Here is a 24974-nt window from a genome sequence, read left to right on the forward strand (position 1 = left end):
GATCACTTACCCCACAATTTTTCCATGATCAGTACAATTTGCAGAGTCTCGCGATTCCATGTTGTTCTTTTCTGATCTTCTTCTGGGTGCAACTTAGTGTTTTGGTACTGTCGCGACATTATCATGCGAAGGCGCGCGCACGCGGGGAGGCGTACGTAGCGCGCGAGCGGCCGAAAAGCCGATCGAATGTGAACGGTGCGTAAGGATCAAAAAGTGCAATTTCGAGGGGCTGTTTTTCAATTAAGTGCATGTTTAATGAACAACTCTGAAGTATATTTGATGATACCAGTACCAGAATGTATAGGAAAGATATTTTTGTTGCTGACACCTTTGTAATGAAGATATACAGTTTCCTCTTTCCACAAAAAGCCAAAAACTGAAAGTCTCCTTTATGTCGCTTTATAACCCCTACAGATATACACGATGAAAACAACTAACCTATCCTGTCTTCCACCTTTAAATTATGATACATGACCGAGTGGTAATGCAGAATAAGGTTGGTTCCCTCTAAACGAAAAAGAGTGCAAAAGACGCCAATATCCTTTCAGTAAGATGGTACAAGTTGTGCAATCATTAAGGAGACAGCAAATTGTCTCCTTTGAGAAACTGTCTCCTTAATATACACATTATAACCCCCATTTGTCTCCCTAATGTGGGCTACAGGCAAATATATATATATATATATATATATATATATATATATATATGTATAACGAAGTACTGAAAGTCAATCCATCACACTGTGAGCTCTAGTAACAGGCTTAACAAGAAATGAAAAATTGAATTCATATTTAACAAAGACTTGGTAATTCGAACTTGATTATGAAATATCACCACAAGTTGTCCAAATATATATAGCTTACCAACGAAAAGTACGTTTTTAATTCCATTGATGGATGATGCAGTGTACGTGTATATTCCTTCTTTAGAAAGGAATTTATCTGCATTCTTGAATAAATTTCCTTTAAGAACAGGAACACTTGCTTTCTTCTGCTCTTTTCCAAGGTTGTTTCGAATAACCATTTCTCTGTAAATATATACTCTAAAAAGCTAATATCAGAATATCGTCGGCTTCGCTCTCTGTATTAACATAGATTTTGAAGGGAATTTTGTGTCCATACATTGCTGGAAACAACATTTGCCTGTAATTTGAAGTCAAATATGTGTTAAAAGTACGGTAAAAGGTACAATTATGCAGAATGACATGCTTATTGAGCTTTTTGAAAATATGGCCATTAGTTCTTAAGTATTGACAGCTGAATCCTGATTGGATATTACTGGTTGCCATGGCAACAGGAAAAACACTTTTTTTGAACAATAATCAATAGAAATGTTTGTTTTTAATTCACCTATCTACAAAAAAATAAAAACTGAACAAAAAATACCAAAGTTTGCAGCAGTTGGAGGCATTTTTTGGATTATCAATCACCAGCATACATCTGGTTAGCATGGTAACCATGCACAATATTTTAACTTACAATGTATCCCATTGTTTTGCTGACATCTCTAGCAACATATATATATATATATATATATATATATATATATATATATATATATATGGTTTTACGGTGTTTTGAGGAATTATTCATGAAATGACTGCAAAAAACTGTGATTATGTTGTAATTTTCAGTGCCAGCCGTTACCGACCCCAGTCTAGTTTCTAGTCGTTTTTATTTCGTTTTCATCTCTCAGAGTTGCAGCTTGCGCATGTGTAGAAGCCCACTTTATTGTGCTAAGCCGAGCGAAGGCGCATACCAAGTGATTGCGACGCCCGAACGGATTTGGGTCACAATCACTGGGTATGCAACCTCACTCGGCTTGCTGCAACTCTGAAAAAAAATATACACGAAATAAAAACGGCTAGAAACTAAACTACACTGACCTCAGCTAGTGAGTTTGCTGGCAAAAACCCTTGTTTGCCGAGGAAAAAGTCTGCGTGCGCTAAGACTACTACACGCACCACTGGCACTGGCGCCTGTAGCAGTCCTAGTGGTGCGTGTAGTAGTCTTGGCGTGCGCAGACTTTTTTTCGAACAATAAGGTCTTGTCGCAACTAAAATGGCCTGTAAAATTTTATTGATACCACAATTTCAATTCACATACTACCTAGGGGTGTTCCAGAGAGTCCAACCGACCACCCTATGCAGTCAAACTTTTTCTGCGGGGTGGGTTGAACGAAGTCATTTTTTCTGGGCCCCTGCGCCTGGACTATTCCATTCCCTTACCTGTTCTTCAATTTCAACATGCAATTGGGACTGGCGTTAATTGTTCCATGGAAATTCTAGAAATTCTATACCTTACTCATGTTACATTGCCTACCACCTTAAGTCATCCACTCTTTTGTTGGTTGGATATCAATTCAATGTGAGTTTGGATATTTCAGCAATAAATGAAGTAGGTTACCATAAATCTATAGCACCATGTCACCACTGACACGACTCTTAAAGCTCTGATTGAGAACAAAGGTTAAAATGTGTACACTGTTTGTACGTGTGATTGATAAGGTCTGTCTGTCTCTGTGTTAAGCGCAAAGTCCATTGTTTATCAAATATGTATATTCATCGCGTTAATTCAAATACCAAGACCTCATTTTCGTGGATGCATTATCGTTCTACAAACTTATGCTTGGACACTTATACATTTTATAGATATGTCACACTGTAGACCTATAGTCGGGGCGTATTTCTTACACCGACAGGATACTCAAATGGAAAGGTATTTTGGGGAATTATGTGCATAATTTCAAATAGATAAGTGTCATCTCACTATAATGACTTGCTGATAAATTTGTATATTTCACATGCTTTATATAAAAATAGCTTATTTCGCAAATAATCTAATAGATGTCCTAAAAACAAAGCAGACTTACACAAACAGTCAACTAAACAAGAGGTATGTCGATTACTATTTGATTCAATGGAGAGAGACAGACTTTGTTGGGCATAAAATGTTCCCCTCGCTTCATGCACTGTCGACAAGACAATAATCTAATATGACCAATGTCACAATAAGGCCATTTATTTGTGATGACAGTATGAAATTTATCAAATCTAATTAAGTTTGATAAACTATTCAAGACAAACAAGGTCAACTATAAATGTCTGTGCAAGCTCAAACAGTGGTACATTCACCTGTCATCATAAACTCCATCAGTTGTAATCTTTCCATTGGTATCATAATTCCAATATATGTAAATTGACGTCAAACTCATACACAACGATAATGAAAGCATACTAGAGAAAGAATTTATATATATATATATATATATATATATATATATATATATATATATATATCATTTTCGTCTGTTAGTCCCTTTATTAGCCCCCCTGAATTTTGCACATCAGTGCATAGTATTATTATAAACTATAACAAAAAACAAAAACAAAAAACATTTCCCACTTTGGAACCATGATAATTCAAAAGCTATATATCAGATAGCACTATCTTTAATAATATTAGCAATAGCTAAATAGTGTGCAATTGTGTCGGAGGTAATATTCGAAAATGAAAGCATGATTCAGTCTAATTGAATTCAACATTAGTTTTTCAGTTAGGTTTCAGATTTTGCTCTATTTTCAACCCTCTGCACAAAACTTTAACTTTGCACAGGGGGTATAGGTGTGTATTGAGTGTGTAGATGACACACAGACAATGGTCTTGGACAACGGCTAGAATTGGATTGTTCTTTTACATATTCATGAAGAATAGTAGTGCTAAGGGCAATCCACATGAATGATATTATTAATATTAATAAAGTATTCATGTGCCTTGGAGAAGAGCTTTGAACAGGTGGTAGCCATGTCCATTGGTCAGGGTCATTGTAAACACACACTTACATACATCATTGGTTCCTGTGTGAAGTTCAAGTTTTGTACAGAGGGTTAAAATTTGAAAACAAAAATCATGGATTTCATGAAACTAATACATAGGTTTTCATAGTCAAATCACCTCCAACTAGATTGCTCACTATTCAGCTATTACTCATATTGATGACAGTTTTATGTGATATATAGTTTTTTAAACAATTAAGGATCAAAAGTGGAAAATCTTTTTGTAGCACCTAATATAAAGGGCATAGTAATAGTGGATGATGTTTGTTTTTCCGAAGGTTCCTTATTCCAAAGCAAACAAATTGCGTCTTCAACCATGTTCGCTAATCCCCAAATGAAATTGGGTTTGATAATCTGATCATCTGTAGCCTTATTCCCGGGGTTTGTTACTCAGAAGTTATACGCTCTTCTGAAAGATATATCATTTGGAATTTCGAATCATATATCAATTTCGGATTAATAAACCCTTCGGAAAACGTGAATGTAAAGAACACTTAACACACGGGTCTGTGCCTGGGAGCAAGATGAAAGCTAACGTACTTCGGAGAGTGGTATATTTATTCATGTGGATTACTTGTGTAAAGCAAAGTGTCCATATACTTGCCCTTTTTAATTTTCCCCCCGCTGCGCAGTTATAACGCGATCACCGAAAACACTGCGTCGTACTGTTGTATCTGTCTATTTAACGCAGTTGTTTGGGAGATTACATGAACGACACTAGCACTAACTGGAAGCTCTACATGCTGTACTTTTGTCGATTTTCCAATATGTTGTCGTCAGTTTTTGTATTGGTTTTTTTTTTATTGGGGGGCGATATGAGCATATTAAGTAAAATAATGGAAATTCTAGAGAAAGACACTATTATAGTAAAGTTTGAAAAATGAAATTGACGAGGCATCAAACATTTTTGTCATCAATGTGAAAGACAGTACAGGACCTGGTTCCATGTTACATTACATGACACTATTTTCCCAAAGCATTCAGATAAGGTTAATGATATTGTATATATATATATATATATATATATATATATATATATATATATATATGTGTGTGTGTGTGTGTGTGTGTGTGTGTGTGTGTGTGTGTGTGTGTGTGTGTGTGTGTGCGTGTGAGCGTGTGATCCTGCAGTGGATTCCTCCCAAGAGGGTCATTCCAAGATAGTAGTGCTAAATATCCACATTCATATTATACGGTAGGCGAGCTTAACACTAAAAAGATACATGAGTCTTACACCCACGAGTCATACACCCTTAGACTCATTCAGCTCACAAGCTATAAACACCACGTAAAACAGACCCATGAGCTAGACACTTCTACGTAAATTCTAAGATTTAATGTCCAGCTCGTGTCCCATTCTGTGGGCCTTATTTTCCTATAGTGTCTAGCTCGTGGTCTTTATTTGCGTAGTGTCCAGCTTGACATGTGCATAGTATTTAATACCTCGTGGGTCTTATTCACTTTAGCGTTGAGTCTGTGGGCAGTTTAACAATCGAGCTGTATCACTCATGACGGGTTTTGAGCTCGTGACGTACACCACTCACAAATAGCCAATTTGTAACGTGCTCATGACGGGAACACACAGGAATGGCGCGTTCTGTGGCAGTTATCTCAACTGACACTCCATCATAACTACAACTTGTCTGTTGAGAATGAGAAGGGCTTTAAGTCTTCTCGAACACTATGGGTTTTGTGGTCACTTAACGCCCTTATCATTCTCAACCGACGAACTCATGTCGGCCATGCACGGATCTGAAGACTGCAAGATCATTGTCTGATTCTGTATTTGCAACACTCTTAATTGTCTTCAGAAAGTCCTTTGATAAAAAAAGCAGACAGAAAAGGTCAAATAGTAGTTTTTACGCGTTGTATAGAGATCACTATCAAACACGACACGAGCAAACAGGTAAGTTTACTCCTCACTGAACCTTGGACTATGTCTCCTACGAACAAACAGTGCCAATAGAATGTTGTATGATACATAATCTGGAAATATTAAAATTTAACAACTTAAGATTAGCAAGTAAACGGCTGTGTCGCGGGCAGCAGCGTCACATTTACTTCCATGCGCTCACAAACAAATTGATTTGTCCCGCAAGGGTTTATTACTTGGGATGGATTCCACTTTTTTCATCTGTTATTATGATTATTGTGATTGCCTGAGAGTATTTTAGGACATTACAATCCAAACGTGTATTCAACTTATTTTTTTATTAATCATCTCAGTCTCTGAGACTACCAGCGATGGATAGAATATACGACCTCTTTCTCTTTTTGACATTGACTGCTACTATGTTCTCTGACCAAAATATAAAAGGTAAGTGCAACTTTGTTTCCGTGAATCTGCACTCAATTTAATCGTTGCCGAGAAATAACCAATATGGTAAGTTAGTTCAAAAACAACAGATCCTTCAAGAAAATTACAAAATTCTGAGAATATCTTAAAACACTATTATGAACAAAGTTGTTTGTTATTGTTGATGTATCTCTTTCACTTGAACCGTTTGAAATTTATCGAAATAAAGACACAACCCTCGTATTGTAGACTTCTTCAGTTTCTTCAGTTCAACGTATTAAATTTAACTTGAACAATGAGTGTGTTCACTACAATTCTTGCCAAGTATCAATCCTAGATAAAGGGCCACAGCAATCTATTTTTAGTTACATGTTTGTCACGTTTGGGGCCCACGAATGTGGGAAAGAGGGTTAACCTGTTCCATACGGGAACCTGCCTGTACAGTAACGGGGCTGTTGTTAATGGCCCGTTGACGATTGTCCCGGCACTGTACAGGCATGCTAACCTGGGAACATTAAACTGCACATTACTTGAATATGAGACCATTCTGAAGCAAATGATGTTCACACAACAATAGATATATCATAATGTATTCTTAAATGAATCCCACAATCATCCCCCAGCATTCACACTGATTCCCATTGATCAGTAAACTAGCCATCCCCTTTAATGAGGATGTACCTAATACCATTTCAATAACGTCACATTTTTTTTTTCCGGACAATATATTGAATTTTTATTGATGGCACGGTTGGTTGATTTCATATCGTGCAAGAGTAGAATGGTAACATGACTATTGTGCATATGATGTCATTTGTGTCGTATTATTCTTACATCTTATCTTTGTGAACAATTGAAGAGAAGAACACAATTTTTACAAAGGTCCTTTAGGACAGCATCGATTATTTTGATTTAAGCCAAGATTACCTATTATTTTCCATTCTTTCGGGCAAAAAAAGTATTATAACTCACCTAAAAAATAAGACTCAACTCATTCAAAGTTTAAAACCTTAAAGGGTGTGTACAGTTCTGGTCGAGGTGGAGATTTAGCTTTTAGCGTTTTGCGAGATATTCAGAAACTTCTCTATGAGATGTCAAAGAGCATGCAGTTCTAAGGGGCATCAAAAGTTTATTCGATGAAAATCGGTTTTGAAATGGCTGAGATATCCAAAAACAAGGTGAAACAAAATATCATAATAAAGTTGTGGAATGTCGCCCTTTATTATCAGCCATTTGAAAACCAATTTTCATCAAATAAACGTTAAATCCTTCTTAGAATTACATGCTCTTTCATATTTCATAAGAGGCTTTTCATTATCTCACTTAGGAATGTTCAAAACATGAATCCCTACGTCAACCAGTACTTTATACAGTTCCTTTAAGTTGTACGTATGGGGAAGACATTTCTTATCTGTATAGCATTTACATTTGAATGATTGCAAGCGTATTAATGGAGGACATTGAGTGAACAACTTTTCGCTAGTTATAAAAGAAAAAAGGGATATCAAAATGATGATAATAATGATAATAATAATACATCTGATCCCTTTGCTGCACCTCCCCCATTTTCGGGGGGGGGGGGGGCATGAAGACAGGCACCATACATACAAGAAGTTTAGAGTAGAAAGCCATGTATAAAGCTCAATGCATGCATACAATCACGCGAATTCAAATTTCTGCCCGCTAGCGTCATTGGTAGGTACTGCCCCCAACGTTCAAGGATGGAAAGGAGAAGACATGATATTGCCGTGTGACATCAAGGAGGAGCCTCTCGTTGTGCAGTGGGTCAAGGAGAGAATCTCAGATCAGCAGCAGAGGACGGCGAAGGCTGGATTCATCGATGGAGAATTTTTTAGCAGGGAGGAACGGTTCGGCATCGACAAGAACTTCAGCCTCGCCATCAGCAGCTTGGAGATGGCAGATGAGGGTCGTTACTATTGTCTGGTGGTGCTGAAGAATTCCCAAAGTTTGGGAAATTCCACCATCATTACGATTAGCTGTAAGTAACATCTGACTCTATTCATGTCATAATTAGTGAGAGGGAAAAAAAAGTATTGTTATGAATTAGGTTACCGGTAAATAGAAATAAAGAAGAAGCCTTAGACACTCAAGTTAACTGAAAAGAAGGAGACGAAAGAACGACATGTCAGTGATAGTTCGTCTCGATATCATTATAGTGTCACATTGAATTATAAAATACAGTGTATGCTGGCAGTTAAGCCAATTTTAAGCGTAATTGTGGTGATGAATAACTGAGACTAATAATGATTGCAATCAAACGTTTTACTTGAAAGAAGTACAACATGACACAGAGTACTAGTATATTAAAGTTGTTAGTCAAAGCATGTTTACATACTAGTATTGTTCATTTTCTAACAAGCACACTTAACCTTCCTTTCAGTTTCTTTTTGATAAAGCATTACATCATTTATGAAATTTGCTTCAGCGACATAATTATCTGAGACTGTTTTCATATCACAAGTTTCACAGCAAACGGATAAATCAAGATAGTAGAGACAACTTTGTTAAAAAAAAAAACTATCATGATTTGGTGTCAGAGAGGAAGATTAATATTCAAAACTATATATTTTTTTAAACAAATAGACCTTGTCTTTTTTAAGGGGGTAGGGAACTTTTCCACTTTGTGGTGTCATAGCAACTGTCCTATTTGACATTAACGTTTATGCCTTAACCCTATAAAGTCAAAGGGGGGTACATTGTGCCCGCTACCATATTTTCGTTTGCCACTCCTACACCCTTTACTCGATTTCAACCAAATTTGATGACTTTCCCTAAAATCTCATTGCAAACATTTTGATATATAATTTAGCTATATCTGATGTTGCTTTTTACCATTGAGAAAGTAAACTTACAACCATGTCCATCAGATTTTGCATGATTTTCTGTTCCAATTTCTGGTAACAATATAATAATGTACGAAATGGAACCTTTTTAGCTGTAATTTGCTGAAGGACCAAAATGTGAAGTAATTATGGTTGTGAATTACCCAAAAATGCTTTCCTTTTTATTTCCTTTATTTTTCGTATGGCATAGGCTTCAAACATTAGATATTTGAAAAATAATCGAAAATACAGCATTCTTGAAAGACCATCCTTTTATTTTGTCTTATCTGTTATTTTGTGTAACAACATTTGTTTATAATATTATTATCAATCTGCAAACTCAAAATTTCAGTATTTTGGAAATATGAAATGTGATACCAATATATGTACCCAGTTCAAGTAATACATCAAGGTTTCATATATTTCTTTCAATGAATATTGCCACCATATGTTGACCTTAAGAAATTTCAACCATAACAAATTGTTAAGGTTGGCTTGCTGTTCCTTTGTGGTAAATATGAAAATGGTCGATATAAAATAGAAACATAAAACCGTGGATAAAGAAATAAAAAAAAAAAAGATTGTGCGTGTTTGACATGTATTTCTTTATATTTTTGTAAATAGCGCCCTCACTGGATGACCTTGATAAATTCCAAATAATGGGTCACGTAGAGTAAGAGTCGCTCTACCGATGTGTGAAATATGACGGTCATAAATTAAATAATTAAAGAGTTATATATGGGGAGGGAGCACAATGTGACCCCCCCCCCCTCCCCCTTGGACCTGGAAGGTGTCAAAATAGCTTGTGCTTTAAAGGGTTAAAACAAAAGAGATGTAGACTGTGGACAGTATAAGTGTGCAAACTTTCTGTGTAAATCAGCGATGAAAAATGTTGTGAAACAAAATATTATTTTTGTTCCTTAAAACAGCAGTTTTAAGTGTTACCATAGACACCACAAATTTTATAACAAAATAAGACTTTTGATGACCGAGTTTTATATGACAAACATAATTTTCACTTGTAAAAGACATACTTTAAATAGATCGGTTAAATCACATGTCTCACATTTGCATTTGGCACATTTGGAAACATGTTAATATTTTACTAGCTTTATAACAACACTATGAATAATGATTTTTCTTTTCGTTTCATTTCGTTACGCTGTTCCTTTTTGCGTTTATCATATTACTTATGAATTGTTAGATACATTAACAGTAATTTCGGTGTTAAATTATAAAGCTATATGTGACCCTGCACCTCAAAACAAACAAAAAGTCGCCAGACATGAATTTTTAGTTAATACCATATTCTGAAAGAACAGACTTTAAGCTTTAAAATGATGTATAACTCAAATCAAATGGACTCTCCTAATCTATCTAAATATTGGAAAGAAAGCACAAACTCAGGAAAAGTGTGAACTGAGAAAAGAGGCTCTGAAGTACAGTGTCTATTCAAGCGCTTAATCTTTACCAAACCCTGCTGGCTGTGCAATGAATGGGACAAAAAACAGGAAGTAAACCACCAGAGTAACAACAATGAAGAGATTGTCAGATTAAATTGAAATTAAGCATGCCTCATTAACACATTCTGTCCATAATCAATGCCAACTTTCAAAGCAGTAGCACTATCCTTTCAAAAGTTATTAGAGTTGAAAGTGAAGAGTGTGGACAAGGTTTTTCAGAAATGAAAAAGGGATTCTAAAGACACACCTAATCACACTATTCTACCAAAAATGTTCGAGATAAACTGCTAAAAAAAACACACTTTCCTGCCCGTTTTAGGATACCAAATTTTAGTATAATATAAAAGAAGACCCGCTCTTTCAGAAAATATGAAAAAGTCAAGTTCGGCTAGGTTGACCCATTTCACTTATTTTCAGTCCTCACGCAAAATCAGTGTGTGCGACTTTATGTTCGTTTTGAGGTGCACGGTCACATATAGATGTAATCATCCTAAATTTTGAATTTGAATGCAAGCAGGTGAGTTCTGTTTATTTTGTGTTATTAACCAATTGTCATAATTATGTTTTTTCATCCTGAGCATTCTTCAGATTTTAGTCTCAGTAGTAAAATAGCAAATCCAAAGGGAAAATATAGTATCAGGTGAAATCATGTCATGTCAGTTATTTGCCGAGTAAAGATTAAGATACGTATACAACATATACGTCATTTCAAAATATTTTTTTAATTTTCATAGCGATGGCATCAGGACATACAATTGAGGAGTGTGCTGATAGAAGTCAATCTCGTCAAAACCGGTGTACATATCAATATCCCTCCAACACCCCTTCCTTTACTCTAACGTGTGTGGTGAGTGGATTCAAACCTAACGTTTCCATGCTATGGACCGAGGAGTCGGGAAAGAGACTGAATTCCGTGGTTTCACAACAGAACACACTTTCTGATGGCACATACGAGAGGTCCGAGACAATCACTGTTTCAGCCAATCACGGGACAGGGCAAACCTTCATGTGCGTTGCTGCCGGTGACTCGCTGAATGGAACGTCGACCCGAGAAATCACAGTTCTGCCTTTATCAGGTTCTTGAAATGTTGCCAATTTTAAGTTCCTGAATAATAACTGGCAAACAAGTATTGATATTACTTAAACCAATGTTCTTGTTGAGATTTGCAACGTGGAAGTATAATTCGCTCATTCATATTTTGACCAAAGCAACCTTTCCGCACATAAGTGTCTATTTTACTGGTCTCCAATTTACTATAAAAAAATGCATTCAAGAGAAATGTTAACCAATTTCAAAGAAGACAAAGTAGGAGGACAAGAAGAGAACAAAGAAGAAGAAAAAAACTTACTCTTTGTTTTTTTTTTTTTTTTTTTTTTTTTTTTGCGTATGAAGTGTAGCCCTGTTTGCCTAGTCCCGTTCTTTTGACCTTTTCACCTAACGTTGAGCTGACAGGCTGTATGACAAGTCAGCTATGTGACTCATGCACCTGGACTTTTTATCAGTATCGAGCTCTTTGGCCGTATGACTCACGGGTGTCGGTCTGATAGGATCATTGAATCATAAGTGTGTCCTTTGAGTAATTTTGTCATCATAGTGATGATATGTATTCAGGCAATCAATCACTTTGTTTTTACTATCAAACATATTCTTTCACACACACACACTCAAACACATATACTAAAATATTAAATTTGTATTGTATATCTAAGTATTAATATGTGTTTATTTTACTGTCTTCTAAATGAAGTAATGAATGAAAACGTGTTTCATTTGTGTCTCTATGAAGTTTCAGGTAATCGTGTTAATTTGGCTCTCATCATTGGACTCACCATTGGAGTGGCTGTTGCCATAGTCATCCCATTTCTCTCTTTTGGGAAATATCTGCAAAGTAAACATCCGGACTACCTACCTCGTAAAGGTATTGGTTTATTTTCTTTAAGGTTAGATATTTCCATTTGTTGCGTTAATGATTATGCGCGTGTGTGTCTGTGTGTCTGTGTGTCTTTGTGTACGTATGTGTGTGTGCGTATAAGTGTGTATTTTTTTTTTTGTTTTCATGATTTTCCATTGTTTTGATACAACAATATCAAAAAACTACTACTTATACATGCACTTGTCAACATTACGGAGACCGAAAAATTGTGCCATGTAAGTAGAACTTCCAAATTTATTATTAGCGATGATCTCTCTATGTCAAATAAAATACGTAATTTTTCATAAAGTAATGGATCATACCACACATCGAAAGCGTATATTCTTGAGATAATCTGGTAGTGAAAAGAGGGGAAACGAGAATGGTGTTGAAAATAAGTTTGCCCCGGATAATATACTGTGTATGAAAATTATCATTTATAGTGACGCTCTTGTTGCTATTGATGATGATAATATTTCAGGATGTAGCTGGAACCCCTGCTGGCGAAGACCAAACATACCAGAGCGATTTCACGAGGAAGAAGAATTAATGCTGGGTGAGAAAAATATGTAGATAATCACAATCTTATTCGTTGTCTTGAAAAAGCGCATTATTCTATTATGCACAGTGACTTTTACATGTTCAAGGTTATAAAACTCATCTCTGCATTCTTTGTGCAATGATACAGTTGTATTATGTAACACGGTTATTAGAAAAGAAACGATATATCATATTACAGGCCTTCTTCCCTCTCTCTTCACCCTCTCTCTCTCTCTCTCTCTTTCTCTCTGTATACATGTTAATATTCCTACGTGTCTGCGGGTATTTACGTACACTCTTATATTTATAATTTTGATTTTTTTTCTTTTTTCCTTGATTTGGTTTCTCTTCTAAGAACCACCATCGCTTACACAGGAACAGATACAGCAATGCAAGGAAGAGCTGAAGGAGTATTACCGTGTGTCACGAAGCAAGGTCATGGTGGATCCACTCAACTTTATGGAACGTGTTGAATTGGATGATATTTATACGAATTTAAGTATAATAAACCAAAGTAGCAAGCATAAGACGCAAATAACATACGACGATCTTCTAGTCTTTCTAAAAAACAATAAAGAGGGATATGTTTCGAAGCGACTTCTGATCCAAGGTGAGGGAGGTGTCGGTAAAACAACATTTTGCGCTAAGATTGCCTGGGACTGGTGTCAGGGACGGATTCTCCAAGATCTGGACATGGTGCTCCTAATACCTCTTAGAGATATTAAGAACGCAATAAGTATCGGTGGTATAGTGAAGACGTACATCTCGCATTCAAATACGGCAACAAAGCCGAAGATAGATGACTATATTTCAACAAATCTGAGTAGGATTCTCATTATATTTGACGGTTTCGACGAGTTTGACGAAAAATTAAGTGAAACGAGCAGCAGTGAAGTCATTCGCATTCTACGAAGAGACAAATACAATTCATGCAAAGTAATTGTCACAACACGCCCTTGGAGGACAAATGAATTCGTGATGGACAGGAGTCTTGCCGAAACTTACACGTTTCTAAACGTCGAAGGATTTAACAAAGAGAATTTATCAACTTATATTAGGAGGTACTTTCGGATTAGAGAGAAGGACAATCTTGCAGAAAGCTTAATCAGTTTTATGGAGGAAAATGATGTCATCCGGTCGAACATGGCCCCGTTTCCTATTTACTGTGCAATGCTTTGCCTCATGTGGAGCGACTTCAGTGAAGAAAGACGAAGAGAAATGCAAAAATTGCGCACTTTCTCCCAGATTTTTAGAGAAATTATTTCTTTCCTGATAGAACACTACGCTTCAAAAAAATATGAAAATCTACAAAATGAGAACATTGTTGGACATTTAAAGGAAACTGGTAGGGCAATTCAAGAAATAAGTGAGATAGCGTTAGAGGGTTTATTTGATAGGAATCTTTCATTTCCTGAAGAACAATTCAGAGAGTGTCATGATGCCATGGTCACATGCTGCAGAGTGGGAGTTTTGACTATAGAAAAAGATGTCATCCCAAGGGAACGTCGGCGCGATGTCAACATCTCATCCTTGGTTACATCAACTGTTTCTTTTCCCCACAAACTGTTTCAAGAATATATTGCAGGGGTATATATTAAGGATTTATTCGATAATGATCATGCTAAGTACGGCGAGGTAAAAAACAAACTTCTTAGTCAACCTGAGGAGTTCCGCTACGTACTCTACTTCACCTCAGCTTCAGGGAATGAAATCGGCCTGGATATCATTAAGGGCCTAGTGAAGTCTTATGATTACTGGCAGCTCTGCGTTGACGTTGCGTTTGAATGTCACACTGAGGAGGCAACAAAGGCAGTGGGAGAACAATGGCATGAATACAAACTATCGTCCTATACAGCAGAACACACAGTGTCAGGAGTAGTGTTCATGGTGCGCTATAACCAAGTGGTGAGTGATACAACTTGAATATTGATTTGAAATATGTCAGAAAATATAATACCGAACGAAAATAACATTCCTTGTGTGTGAGGGTGTGTGTTTGTGTGTGTGTTTCCCCTGTGTGAATTTGAGTGCATAATCTACAACCTCAACAGCTTTATTAACATTCTTTGTAGACCTGGAACAGGCCCTATTATTTAGGGAAATCGTTTTTATATAACATTCTGTGCAATTGTATCAACGTTTTAAGTATTATTGTTATGTAAAATAATTGCCCTCCTCGCATGATACATTATGAGGACTTAATGTATAAGTTTAATCTGAATTGCCATGCCACTTATTTCATGTCTTGTTATTAATCAGAACGTTTGGTGGTACATTGTATGAAACGTTTTTCGTCGTGGCTTTTAGAAAAAAAAAATGTTATGAGGAGTCAAGCAAAATGTTCTTATTGCAAAATAATTGGACTACACGGAGTTTCAACGACTACTAAAATGAGACCCCTCTGCGAGAGTTGCAGTTGTCAAACTGCCCTTTGTGGTAATAATCCAACTTTGGCTATAATAAAGACGCCTTGTATATTAAAGGGAGAAGTCAAACTGAGTATCGTGTATAGTGTTTTGAACATACAGCTACTTAGGGCACCTAAAACGAGTATTGATGTAATGCAATCATATTTATCGCCCCTCTTCATGTACCTTTTTCATCAAACTGAAAATGCATTATTTCCTTCCCGAGTTGTGATTAGTGAAATGACGATATGAATAGAACCTGTATAGAATGATTATTTTTTTCTCTGTGAGTTTCAAACCTCCAGTCAACTGCGAGTACTATATCAACCTTATTCTTCTGAGAATAATTTATTTCCTCTACTGTCAATTCATGCTCGTTCTATCAGCAATCGCTACATATGAACGAAGTGAAGTGCGGAAGAACTGTGTCACGTGACTTGGCAGGGAGTATGTGTTCCAACAGTGTACTCCGTGAGGTATTGCTATGGTACTCACAATTTCACGTGGAATTCTACAAGATCCTCCGGGTAGAGGCTTCAAACTGTCTGGTAAGAAATTTCATGTAATATCATGATCTACAACACATGTCTTTATGTACAGACTACAGATGAAGTGTTACTAAGATATTTCAAAGTGGAAATACATTAAATGGATGATAACAAGAAATGTAAAGAAAACAATCTTAGGTGCAAGCAATGTTTCCTTGCAGAAAAGAAAAAAACATCTTCTCGAACAAAGAATCCAAGTTACATCTGAAAACATATACTGATCATGTTATAGTAGGTGTTTCAAAAAAAAAAATATATTTTTTTTTTCTTTTGTGACCATCATCACTGATTAAGAGGGAAAATCCTTAACCACTCACGAAGAACATAATGCGATCTAAATTATAGTATGCAAGTTTGAGTGAATCAAGGTCAACTTGTATAGAATAAAAACATCGATAAAAAGTATATGGAATGTTTCTAGATATGCATTTCACCGCAAAAGTGATGTTGAGGGCATCATAAATCAACACAAATCGACATGCATTTAGATTTCAGGGGCCCTTTAAGGTAAATGATTATCCCTATTTTTGGCTGCAGCTCTTCAACTCTCCCTCCCCCCCCCCCCTAAACAAAAAATGCGCTCGAAGCATCGCGGTAAACTATGACTATATATGTAGTCACTTCCTGTAGACGCAAAAGGCAACACAGAAACAAGGCTGCAATAATATATTATGGTCAATAGAAAGGCGCACCTGGCATCCTTTTCAATGCCATCGTCTTTATCGTCAACTAAGCTTGTTATTAGAATCAATTGAGTAATATGTTGTTTTCCCATCTTCTTTGTGACCAACAGCAATAAGCCCTCAACATATTCTTGTCCTCGCTATTCTGCTGAATGTCTTTGCAAAGACATACACGAAGTGGATACTATAAGATTAAATCTACTGTATTCATTTGCGTAACGAATGACAATCATCCAGCAAAGTCAATGCAAACCCGGTAATTATATACAGGGATTTTCACTCAGTATAAAGCTGCTACAAAGATGGGGAGGAAGGTAGGCTTCTGTTAGATCCGGCGTCCGGGGACATTTAGGCGAAGGTACCTCTCCATCTAAGAGTGCACACAAAGTTGACAATTACATTCGAAACGCCTGACATATATTCCGCCTTAAAGCATTACTTCAGGCATAACATTACATAGCGACGAATGAACCCCATGATGAGTGTGCACATAATGATATAGGCGATTGTTTACTATCATGATTAGGACAATGGATGTTCTACTGCAATGGGAAGTTATATCAGAAACCGAATGGATTATGACGTGCAGTGAGTATTTCTTGCGGCAATCATGCATGGGTAAATACATCTTGTCGAAATGGAAACTAAATCCTAGCCTCGCCACTGTGTCCGTGTAGAAGTGAATGAGTGAAAAATAATTCCCCCACCCCCACTTACCCCAAATGAAAGGCAGAGTTCAAAGCCTGACGTTAATGGCGAACGATAAAGTCAATATAAAGTCAATGATTTGTAAGCTATTCGATAACACCTTCTGGTATTGTCTGGCATTTGGAATTCTTCAACTTTACACTGTCTGTAAGACTAGCTTCATATCCTTAGTCACTCATGCAACGTCTAGAAAAATCCATGAACCTGCTGTTCCAGCTACTTGTTACGTAACGTTTATACTCGATCAACTCACGCGTAGATAAAACGAATGTCAAGGACCTCACTTTGTCACTGTCTATAGCGGTTCCTTGTTATTTGGTTCCTTCTTAAAATATTCCATTATTTATTGCCCATGCCCATGTATACCTGTTCTTAGTGCGTAGTTTCACAATGTGCAATACACACCTGTCATTACCACCTCTTCATATATTATCCCACGTAAGCGCCTGTACTTCTGTCATTACTTACTCTTGGAATGTTGTTTTTGAAAATTGTCTCAAAGTGACAGATGGAAAGCGAATCTACGAATATGCATTCCTGGTAAACAACCCATTATGTAACTTGTGTTTGTTTGTCACCAAATATGGCTGAACAAATTAATGCAAATGTACTTCCTGTTATGAACAATGAAGTATGTGATCATCAGTCAGCTGTACTAAATTCCCCCTTAACGTGTTCTGATTGTGAAGAAGGCGACAGCACCAATTTTATCACATCTTTAAATGCAGAAACCCCAGAATTAAATCTGGATTTTGATTTCAATGATGTTTCACTGCAAAATGTATTTTCTAACTATCTTTTGGAAAATGACATAGTTACCTTGTCTCATTCTAACCCTAAACATCTTTTTGTTTCGCATATCAATATCAGAAGTTTGAATAAAAATTTTGACCAATTTCTTGTATTTGTTAATGAGTTACAATTTAGTCATATGATCATTGGCCTCAGTGAAACTTGGCTAAAGGAAACGTCACCTGCTTCTCAATACTCCATCAATCGTTTCAAATTATTTACCAATAACAGGACTGGCAAAAGAGGTGGTGGAGTAGGTTTTTATGTTTCACAAACTCTAAATTGTCAATTGTTACACGAATACAGCATCACCTCAGAATGTATAGAGTGTATTTTTATAGAGGTTATAACTCCAAACAAAGGTAACATTATCCTGGGGGAAATTTATAGACCCCCGCATTCTAACCCTACTGAGTTTATTGGGTTGCTTCATGATCTCCTCTCTGATAAATATTTTGATAACAAGACATGCATTATTATGGGAGACTTTAATATAAATCTCCTTAATTATAATGATACTGCAGTTTGTCAAGACTTTCTCAACCTTATGTTGTCCAAATCCTTTATCCTTATTTATAAGAAAACCTACTCGAATTTCCGATGTCACTTCAACTCTCATCGATAATATTTTTGTTAATAATTTATCTCTTGACGTCACATCTGGTATCGTAGTTTCTGACATTTCTGATCACTTCCCGATTTATGCCCTTGTACCTCAGTTCACAACCAGAAAAACTCCAACATCTAACCATTGTACTCGTGACACGTCTGAACGCAATCTAGATAGGCTCAGGGAGGGATTTGGGTCCGTTGACTGGTCCCCTGTCTACAACGCAGGAAATGTAAACTCATCCTTTGAGGTTTTTATGAAAATTTTGATAGAAACTTGTGATAACTATATACCCTTGTGTAACCGATCTAAATTTAATTATAAAAAGATACCAAAACAGCCTTGGATCACGAAATCTCTTCTTCTTATATCTCTTCTATTAATAAGAAAAACAGATTATATTGTAGATACCGTAAATCCCCAAATTCTTCAACTAAATCTCGTTATGTTTGTTATCGAAATACGCTGACCTCTACGTTACGCTTAGCTAAGCAACAGTATTTTTACCGACAGTTCGATAGATGCAAATCTGACATAAAGAGTACGTGGAAGGTGATCAACACAGCTTTAAAATCCAGCACTGAGGCGAATTCCCCAAATCGTATTCTAAACGAGGGTCGCGTGATAGACAATCCAGGGGAGATGGCAGATGTATTCAATGACTTCTTCGTTAACCTTGGGCCAGATCTTGCCAAGAAACTACCTCGCTCCGGGACACCTTTTCATTCGTTTCTAAGGGAAAGGAATGCACACACTTTGTTTTTTGTTCCTATTATCGAGGAAGAAATCAAAGAAATTGTTCGCAAACTAAATAACAAGAAAAGTACAGGTAATGACAGAATTTCAGTTTTTCTTTTAAAAAATATAATAACTGAAATAATTACTCCCCTTACTTATATTTTCAATCAATCTTTGTTAACTGGAAAAGTTCCTGAAAAGATGAAAATTGCTAGAGTCGTTCCAATATTCAAAAAGGGTGCTAAAGAATCGGTTAGCAATTACCGTCCAATATCTCTTTTAACTTCAATTTCAAAAATTTTGGAGAAAATTGTTCACAAACGAACTCTTAGATTCCTTATCAATTGCAATATTCTTTCAAATTTTCAGTTTGGATTCAGAAAACAGCATAGCACAATCCACGCTTTGCTAGCTTTCATTGATAAAGTAGCCCATGCTTTAGGTGAAGCTTCCCATACCATCGGTGTTTTTCTCGACTTCTCAAAAGCGTTCGATACTATAGACCATGATATTTTGTTTTATAAGTTAAGCCATTACGGCATTCGTGGGACAGCTTTAGATTGGTTTAAAGACTACCTTACTAATAGAATGCAATATGTTTATCTAAACGGTCATGAGTCTCTCTTGAAAACAACTTCTTGTGGTGTCCCCCAGGGTTCCCTACTTGGCCCATTATTATTTATTTTGTACATAAACGACCTCCAAAATTCGTCTCAGATTCTTTCTTTCATATGCTTTGCTGATGACACAAATTTATTTCCTTCACATCGTAACTCTAACACGCTTATACATATGTTAAACAATGAACTGAAACTTGTTCAGTCCTGGATCCACGCAAATAAGTTATCACTAAATATTGATAAGACTCATTACATGCTGTTCAGCAATTCTCTGCAATCTGTTTCTGATTATGTTAAGATCAATGGTATCAATTTAAACCAGGTAGATAGTATTAAGTTTCTAGGACTTTACATTGATAGTGATCTATCCTGGAAAACCCATATTAACTATTTAAGTAAAATTTTGTCCAGAAACATAGGAATTTTGAATAAGCTGAAATATTTTTTCCCCATACATATATTACAAATTATATACTCAACAATGATTTCCCCTTACCTCAACTATGGAATTCTTGCATGGGGTAATTCGTCCAGATTTTTGCTTGATTCGCTTTTCCTCCTCCAAAAACGCGCCATCAGAATTATCAATAACGCTGGATATCTATCTCATACAAATGAATTTTTTCACAAGAATAAAACTTTTAAATTGCCTGACTTGTTTGATTACAACCTAGGTATTTTCATGTATAAATACACCACGAATGATCTTCCTGATGTTTTTCTTCACATGTTCAAAAGAAACTACTCAGTTCACAATTATCCCACCCGCTAACGGGACGCTTATCACCTTCCACGTACTCGAACAATTTTCGCGATGAAAACAATTATGTATGCGGGACCGAAATACTGGAACGATCTCCCCTCTGAACTCACAGGTTGTTTATCACTATCATCCTTTAAATGCAAATTAAGACAGTATTTATTGAATAATTACATTAATTCAGCTCACTGAAATCTGTTTTATGATGCACAGGACTATCCCGCTGTACCGTACTCCAGGGTTGTTGTTATGTTAAAACCAGCTATTTGTGCCCTCAAATTCTGTCACTGTGTCTATGGCCTATTGCATTTTCTTCCTTCTCTAAGACATTTGGGGCGAGGTAACAGCTGGTATTTTAATTCCTTCTGCACTGTAACTGGTTGTTGAATGTCTTCTTTTTTTCTGGGGGGGGGGGGGGATTTGCAGGTGCATGTGTTCCCTCCTTAATACACGCAATGTATAAATCTTTAATATTTTTTAACCGTATTATTGTTATCATATATTGAGTCATATTGTTATTATCGCCAGAACGACAATGGTTCATCCGCCTACAGCATGTGGCTTATCCGACCCCAAATCTGTATTAGAGAAGAATTTGCTATATAACTGTATAAATGTACTTTTTTTCTCTATGTTTTGGTCAATGTTGTACCCGTGCTCCCCATCTTAATCTTTAACTCGATTTTAACTGGGACCTACGCTCAACAAGCTCGCTTTTAAGTAGGTTCCTTCATATTTCTTTAGCATCCATTCACAGATTCAAAACGTCATAGATCGACCACTATATGTTTTATATATTTGCAATATGTTATGTATGTCTCCAGCTTGATATCATGTACTTCATTTGATTTTGTTATATTTGATGTATTTTTTCATCGAGAAATATGAAAATAAATCGAAATCGAATATTAAACCAATGGGCGTTTATAAGGCAATCCAGGGATAAGACAATAATATGCACAAAGTGTCCGTTTTGGAACTAAGCCATTTGTCAAATAGTAATACAAATGACTTTCGTATGGGGGACTTTGATCAGAAAAAAAAGAAATGTAAAAACAATCACCTTTTATCATTTGTTTTTGGTTTTTTATTTATTTATTTATTTTCCGTATAAAAACAACAACAAAACAATAATCGTACAGTCAACAGAATGATTTCTTTAAAATACGGCTGGATTGCCCTACTCAGCTGTGCCTACACGATACAGCTGTTCTACCGAGGGGTCCAGGAACAGAGTAAATTATAAATGCAATAGAAAACATTGAATGCGAAAAACAAAAACCCCAAATCAAAAAACAAACATTAGTATAATTTTACAACAATTTCTAAAAAGAAGGGAGCAAGAATTAGGCCTAAGTACCTCCCCAACCTCCCACCCTATTCTGTAAGCTTGATATTTATCTTACTATGAACATTATGAAAAGGGAATACAAATTACAGGTACAGTTTATTTCATGCCACATTTAAATCAAAGATATTTCAGAATAACATCGATCATTTTATTAAAACTGGTTACACTCAAACAGCCCTTGGGCTCTGAAGGTAATTCATTATAACTGAAAGCACCTCTGTACGAAGACATTCTCCGACAATATTCGGTCCTGGGTTTTGGCAGTGAAAGGGTTCCATTTGAGCGGAGAGAGTAATTTCGGGACATAAAGTTAAATGATTCTTTAAGATATGGGGCACTGTAGTCATGGAGACATTTGGAAACCATGGAATTTAAATGCTTTTTGCGCCTTACGTTTAAAAAATCCCAGTTTAGAATTTAATGAATTTCATGATTTGATACGTGCTTATATGGATTTATCCCAAGAATTATCCTACCCGCCCTATTTTGTAACTTTTCTATTTGCGAAGTATAATTTCAGCGAGGCCAATTCATAAATTAAATCGGCATAATCAAGCAGAGGGAGTATAACAGAATTGTATGATAGTTTTAAGCATGTTTCATTAACAATATGACGAAGTCGACTAAAATATTTTAAAAGTTTACCAGCTTTACCAAGTAATGTATTGATGTGAACATCCCACTTTAATTGCTGGTCAAGTGTAACTCCAAGGTATTTTATAATAACTGTTTCTTTGTGTTTGATCGCCTGCCCGCTTAACTTTATGCGAAGGGCATTGCGGCGTGATAATAAAGAGCGAGAACCAACAAAAAAAAAAAAAAACCTCAGTCTTTTGGAGATTTAGACTAAGTTTGATAACGCACATCTAGTCTGGGTGCCAAAGCCACTTTTTGGGCCTAACCTTGTTTTACCGTCCACCCAACGTGTTTTGATGGTTTTACCCTATTTCGAAGGTGCTGAATCCGAATCTGGATGATGCAACTTTTGCATCCTTGAGGGTTTTGAGATATTCAAGATGGCCGCCAAAATGGCCGCCTAAACCGGAAATTCCCATGTATTTCCTTCTAAATGGTGAGAAAATGAAAACAATTGATGGTTTTACCCTGTTTAGAGGGTGCTGAATCCGAATCTTGATGACGCAACTCCTTCACCCTTGAGGATTTTGAGATATTCAAGATGGCTGCCAAAATGGCCGCCAAAACAAGAAATTCTCACGTATTTCATTCTCAATGGTGAAAAATTGAAAACACTTGATGGTTTTACCCTGTTTCCATGGTGCTGAATCCGAATCTGGATGATGCAACTCTTGCATCCTTGAGGGTTTTGAGATATTCAAAATGGCCGCCAAAGTGGCCGCCGAAATAACCGCCAATTAAAACCAGAAATTCCGATGTATTTCCTTCCAAATGGTAAGAACTTGAAAACAATTGATGGTTTTACCCTGTTTGGAGGGTGCTGAATCCGAATCTGGATGATGCAACTCCTGCATCCTTGAGGATTTTGAGATATTCAAGATGGCCGCCGAAATGGCCGCCAAAACCGGAAATTCTCACGTATTTCATTCTCAATGGTGAAAAATTGAAAACACTTGATGGTTTTACCCTATTTCGAGGGTGCTGAATCCAAATCTGGATGATGCAACTCTTACATCCTTGAGAATTTTGAGATATTCAAGATGGCCGCCAAGATGGCCGCCAAAACCGGAAATTCCCATGTATTTCCTTTTAAATGGTGAGAAATTTAAAACAATTGATGGTTTTACCCTATTTCCATGGTGCTGAATCCAAATCTGGATGATGCAACTCTTGCATCCTTGAGGGTTTTGAGATATTCAAAATGGCCGCCAAAGTGGCCGCCAAAATAACCGCCAATTAAAACCAGAAATTCCGATGTATTTCCTTCCAAATGGTAAGAACTTGAAAACAATTGATGGTTTTACCCTGTTTGGAGGGTGCTGAATCCGAATCTGGATGATGCAACTCCTGCATCCTTGAGGATTTTGAGATATTCAAGATGGCCGCCAAAATGGCCGCCAAAACCGGAAATTCTCACGTATTTCATTCTCAATGGTTCAAAATTGAGAACAATTGATGGTTCTATCCTATTCCGATTTCAAAATGGCCGCCAAAACCGGAAATGTCCACGTATTTCAATTTTAATGTTTCGCAATTGAGAACAATTTGCTCGCCAGGATGGTGAGAAATTGATAACAATAAATGTTTTTACCCTATCTTTTGTTTTCGTCGATGGCAAAATCTAAACCCAACCATACTCTGCTGATAAAAGAACGCATATTGTCCACCCCAGTCTGAACTTGCTGTACAGGGAAACCAGCTTTACCGGATATCTTGGAGTTTGTAAGATACAGCTTTGCCAGGAATGAATCCTGCAAGACTACAGATGCGGTTGAATATTTGAAAGATTACACTGTTTCATCTACATATACATATCATGGATATGTTTTGAATACTAACAATCAGTGGACAAGACATACCCTTCTCGATCATTATGTGATAGTGGTGTAGAGAAGTTTACTGAGATTCCCAATATTACCAGTTTTAATCCATGAACAGTTTTAATCGTTTCATCCATGAACACTCACATTGGTTAATTGGTTTATATTGGTGGTCTTGATGACATTGTTGAAGACAAGAGTTGGACATTTTTATAGTTCTGCTTCAAATTTTTCTTCAATATGGTGTAATATTATATATATATATATATATATATATATATATACATATGGGGCGACAAACCTCGTATCTACAAAATGTCACGTGTTCAGGAGAGAAAAACAAAAACAAAAAGCAAACAAACATGGCAGCCAAAGCACTATAACAAATGAGAGAACCTTTCCTTTGACAT

At 36.4% G+C, this 24974-nt stretch overlaps 2 protein-coding genes across 2 annotated transcripts in view; both read left to right on the forward strand.

Moving 5' to 3' along the window:
- Window positions 1-24974, forward strand: part of LOC139738929 (NACHT, LRR and PYD domains-containing protein 3-like) — a 230446-nt gene that overhangs the window by 137974 nt on the left and 67498 nt on the right. The gene's annotated exons all lie outside the window — the stretch shown is intronic.
- LOC139738939 (NLR family CARD domain-containing protein 4-like) lies at window positions 7869-15284 on the forward strand. The gene is made up of 4 exons (XM_071649563.1): window positions 7869-8130; window positions 12225-12356; window positions 12832-12906; window positions 13246-15284. The coding sequence occupies exons 1-4, from the start codon at window positions 7869-7871 to the stop codon at window positions 14811-14813; spliced, it is 2037 nt and encodes a 678-aa protein (XP_071505664.1). The 3' UTR covers window positions 14814-15284.

Source organism: Diadema antillarum, unplaced genomic scaffold (genome assembly GCF_040938485.1).
Source record: "Diadema antillarum isolate AM-2024a unplaced genomic scaffold, OU_Dant_1.0 seq00000775_RagTag, whole genome shotgun sequence".
Taxonomy (NCBI): domain Eukaryota; kingdom Metazoa; phylum Echinodermata; class Echinoidea; order Diadematoida; family Diadematidae; genus Diadema; species Diadema antillarum.

Coding starts and splice junctions, on each gene's coding strand:
- LOC139738939 (XM_071649563.1), top strand. CDS start 7,869: ATGATATTGCCGTGTGACATCAAGGAGGAGCCTCTCGTTGTGCAGTGG. Junction 8,131..12,224: donor CACCATCATTACGATTAGCT/GTAAGTAACATC, acceptor GTCTCTATGAAG/TTTCAGGTAATCGTGTTAAT. Junction 12,907..13,245: donor GGAAGAAGAATTAATGCTGG/GTGAGAAAAATA, acceptor TTCTCTTCTAAG/AACCACCATCGCTTACACAG.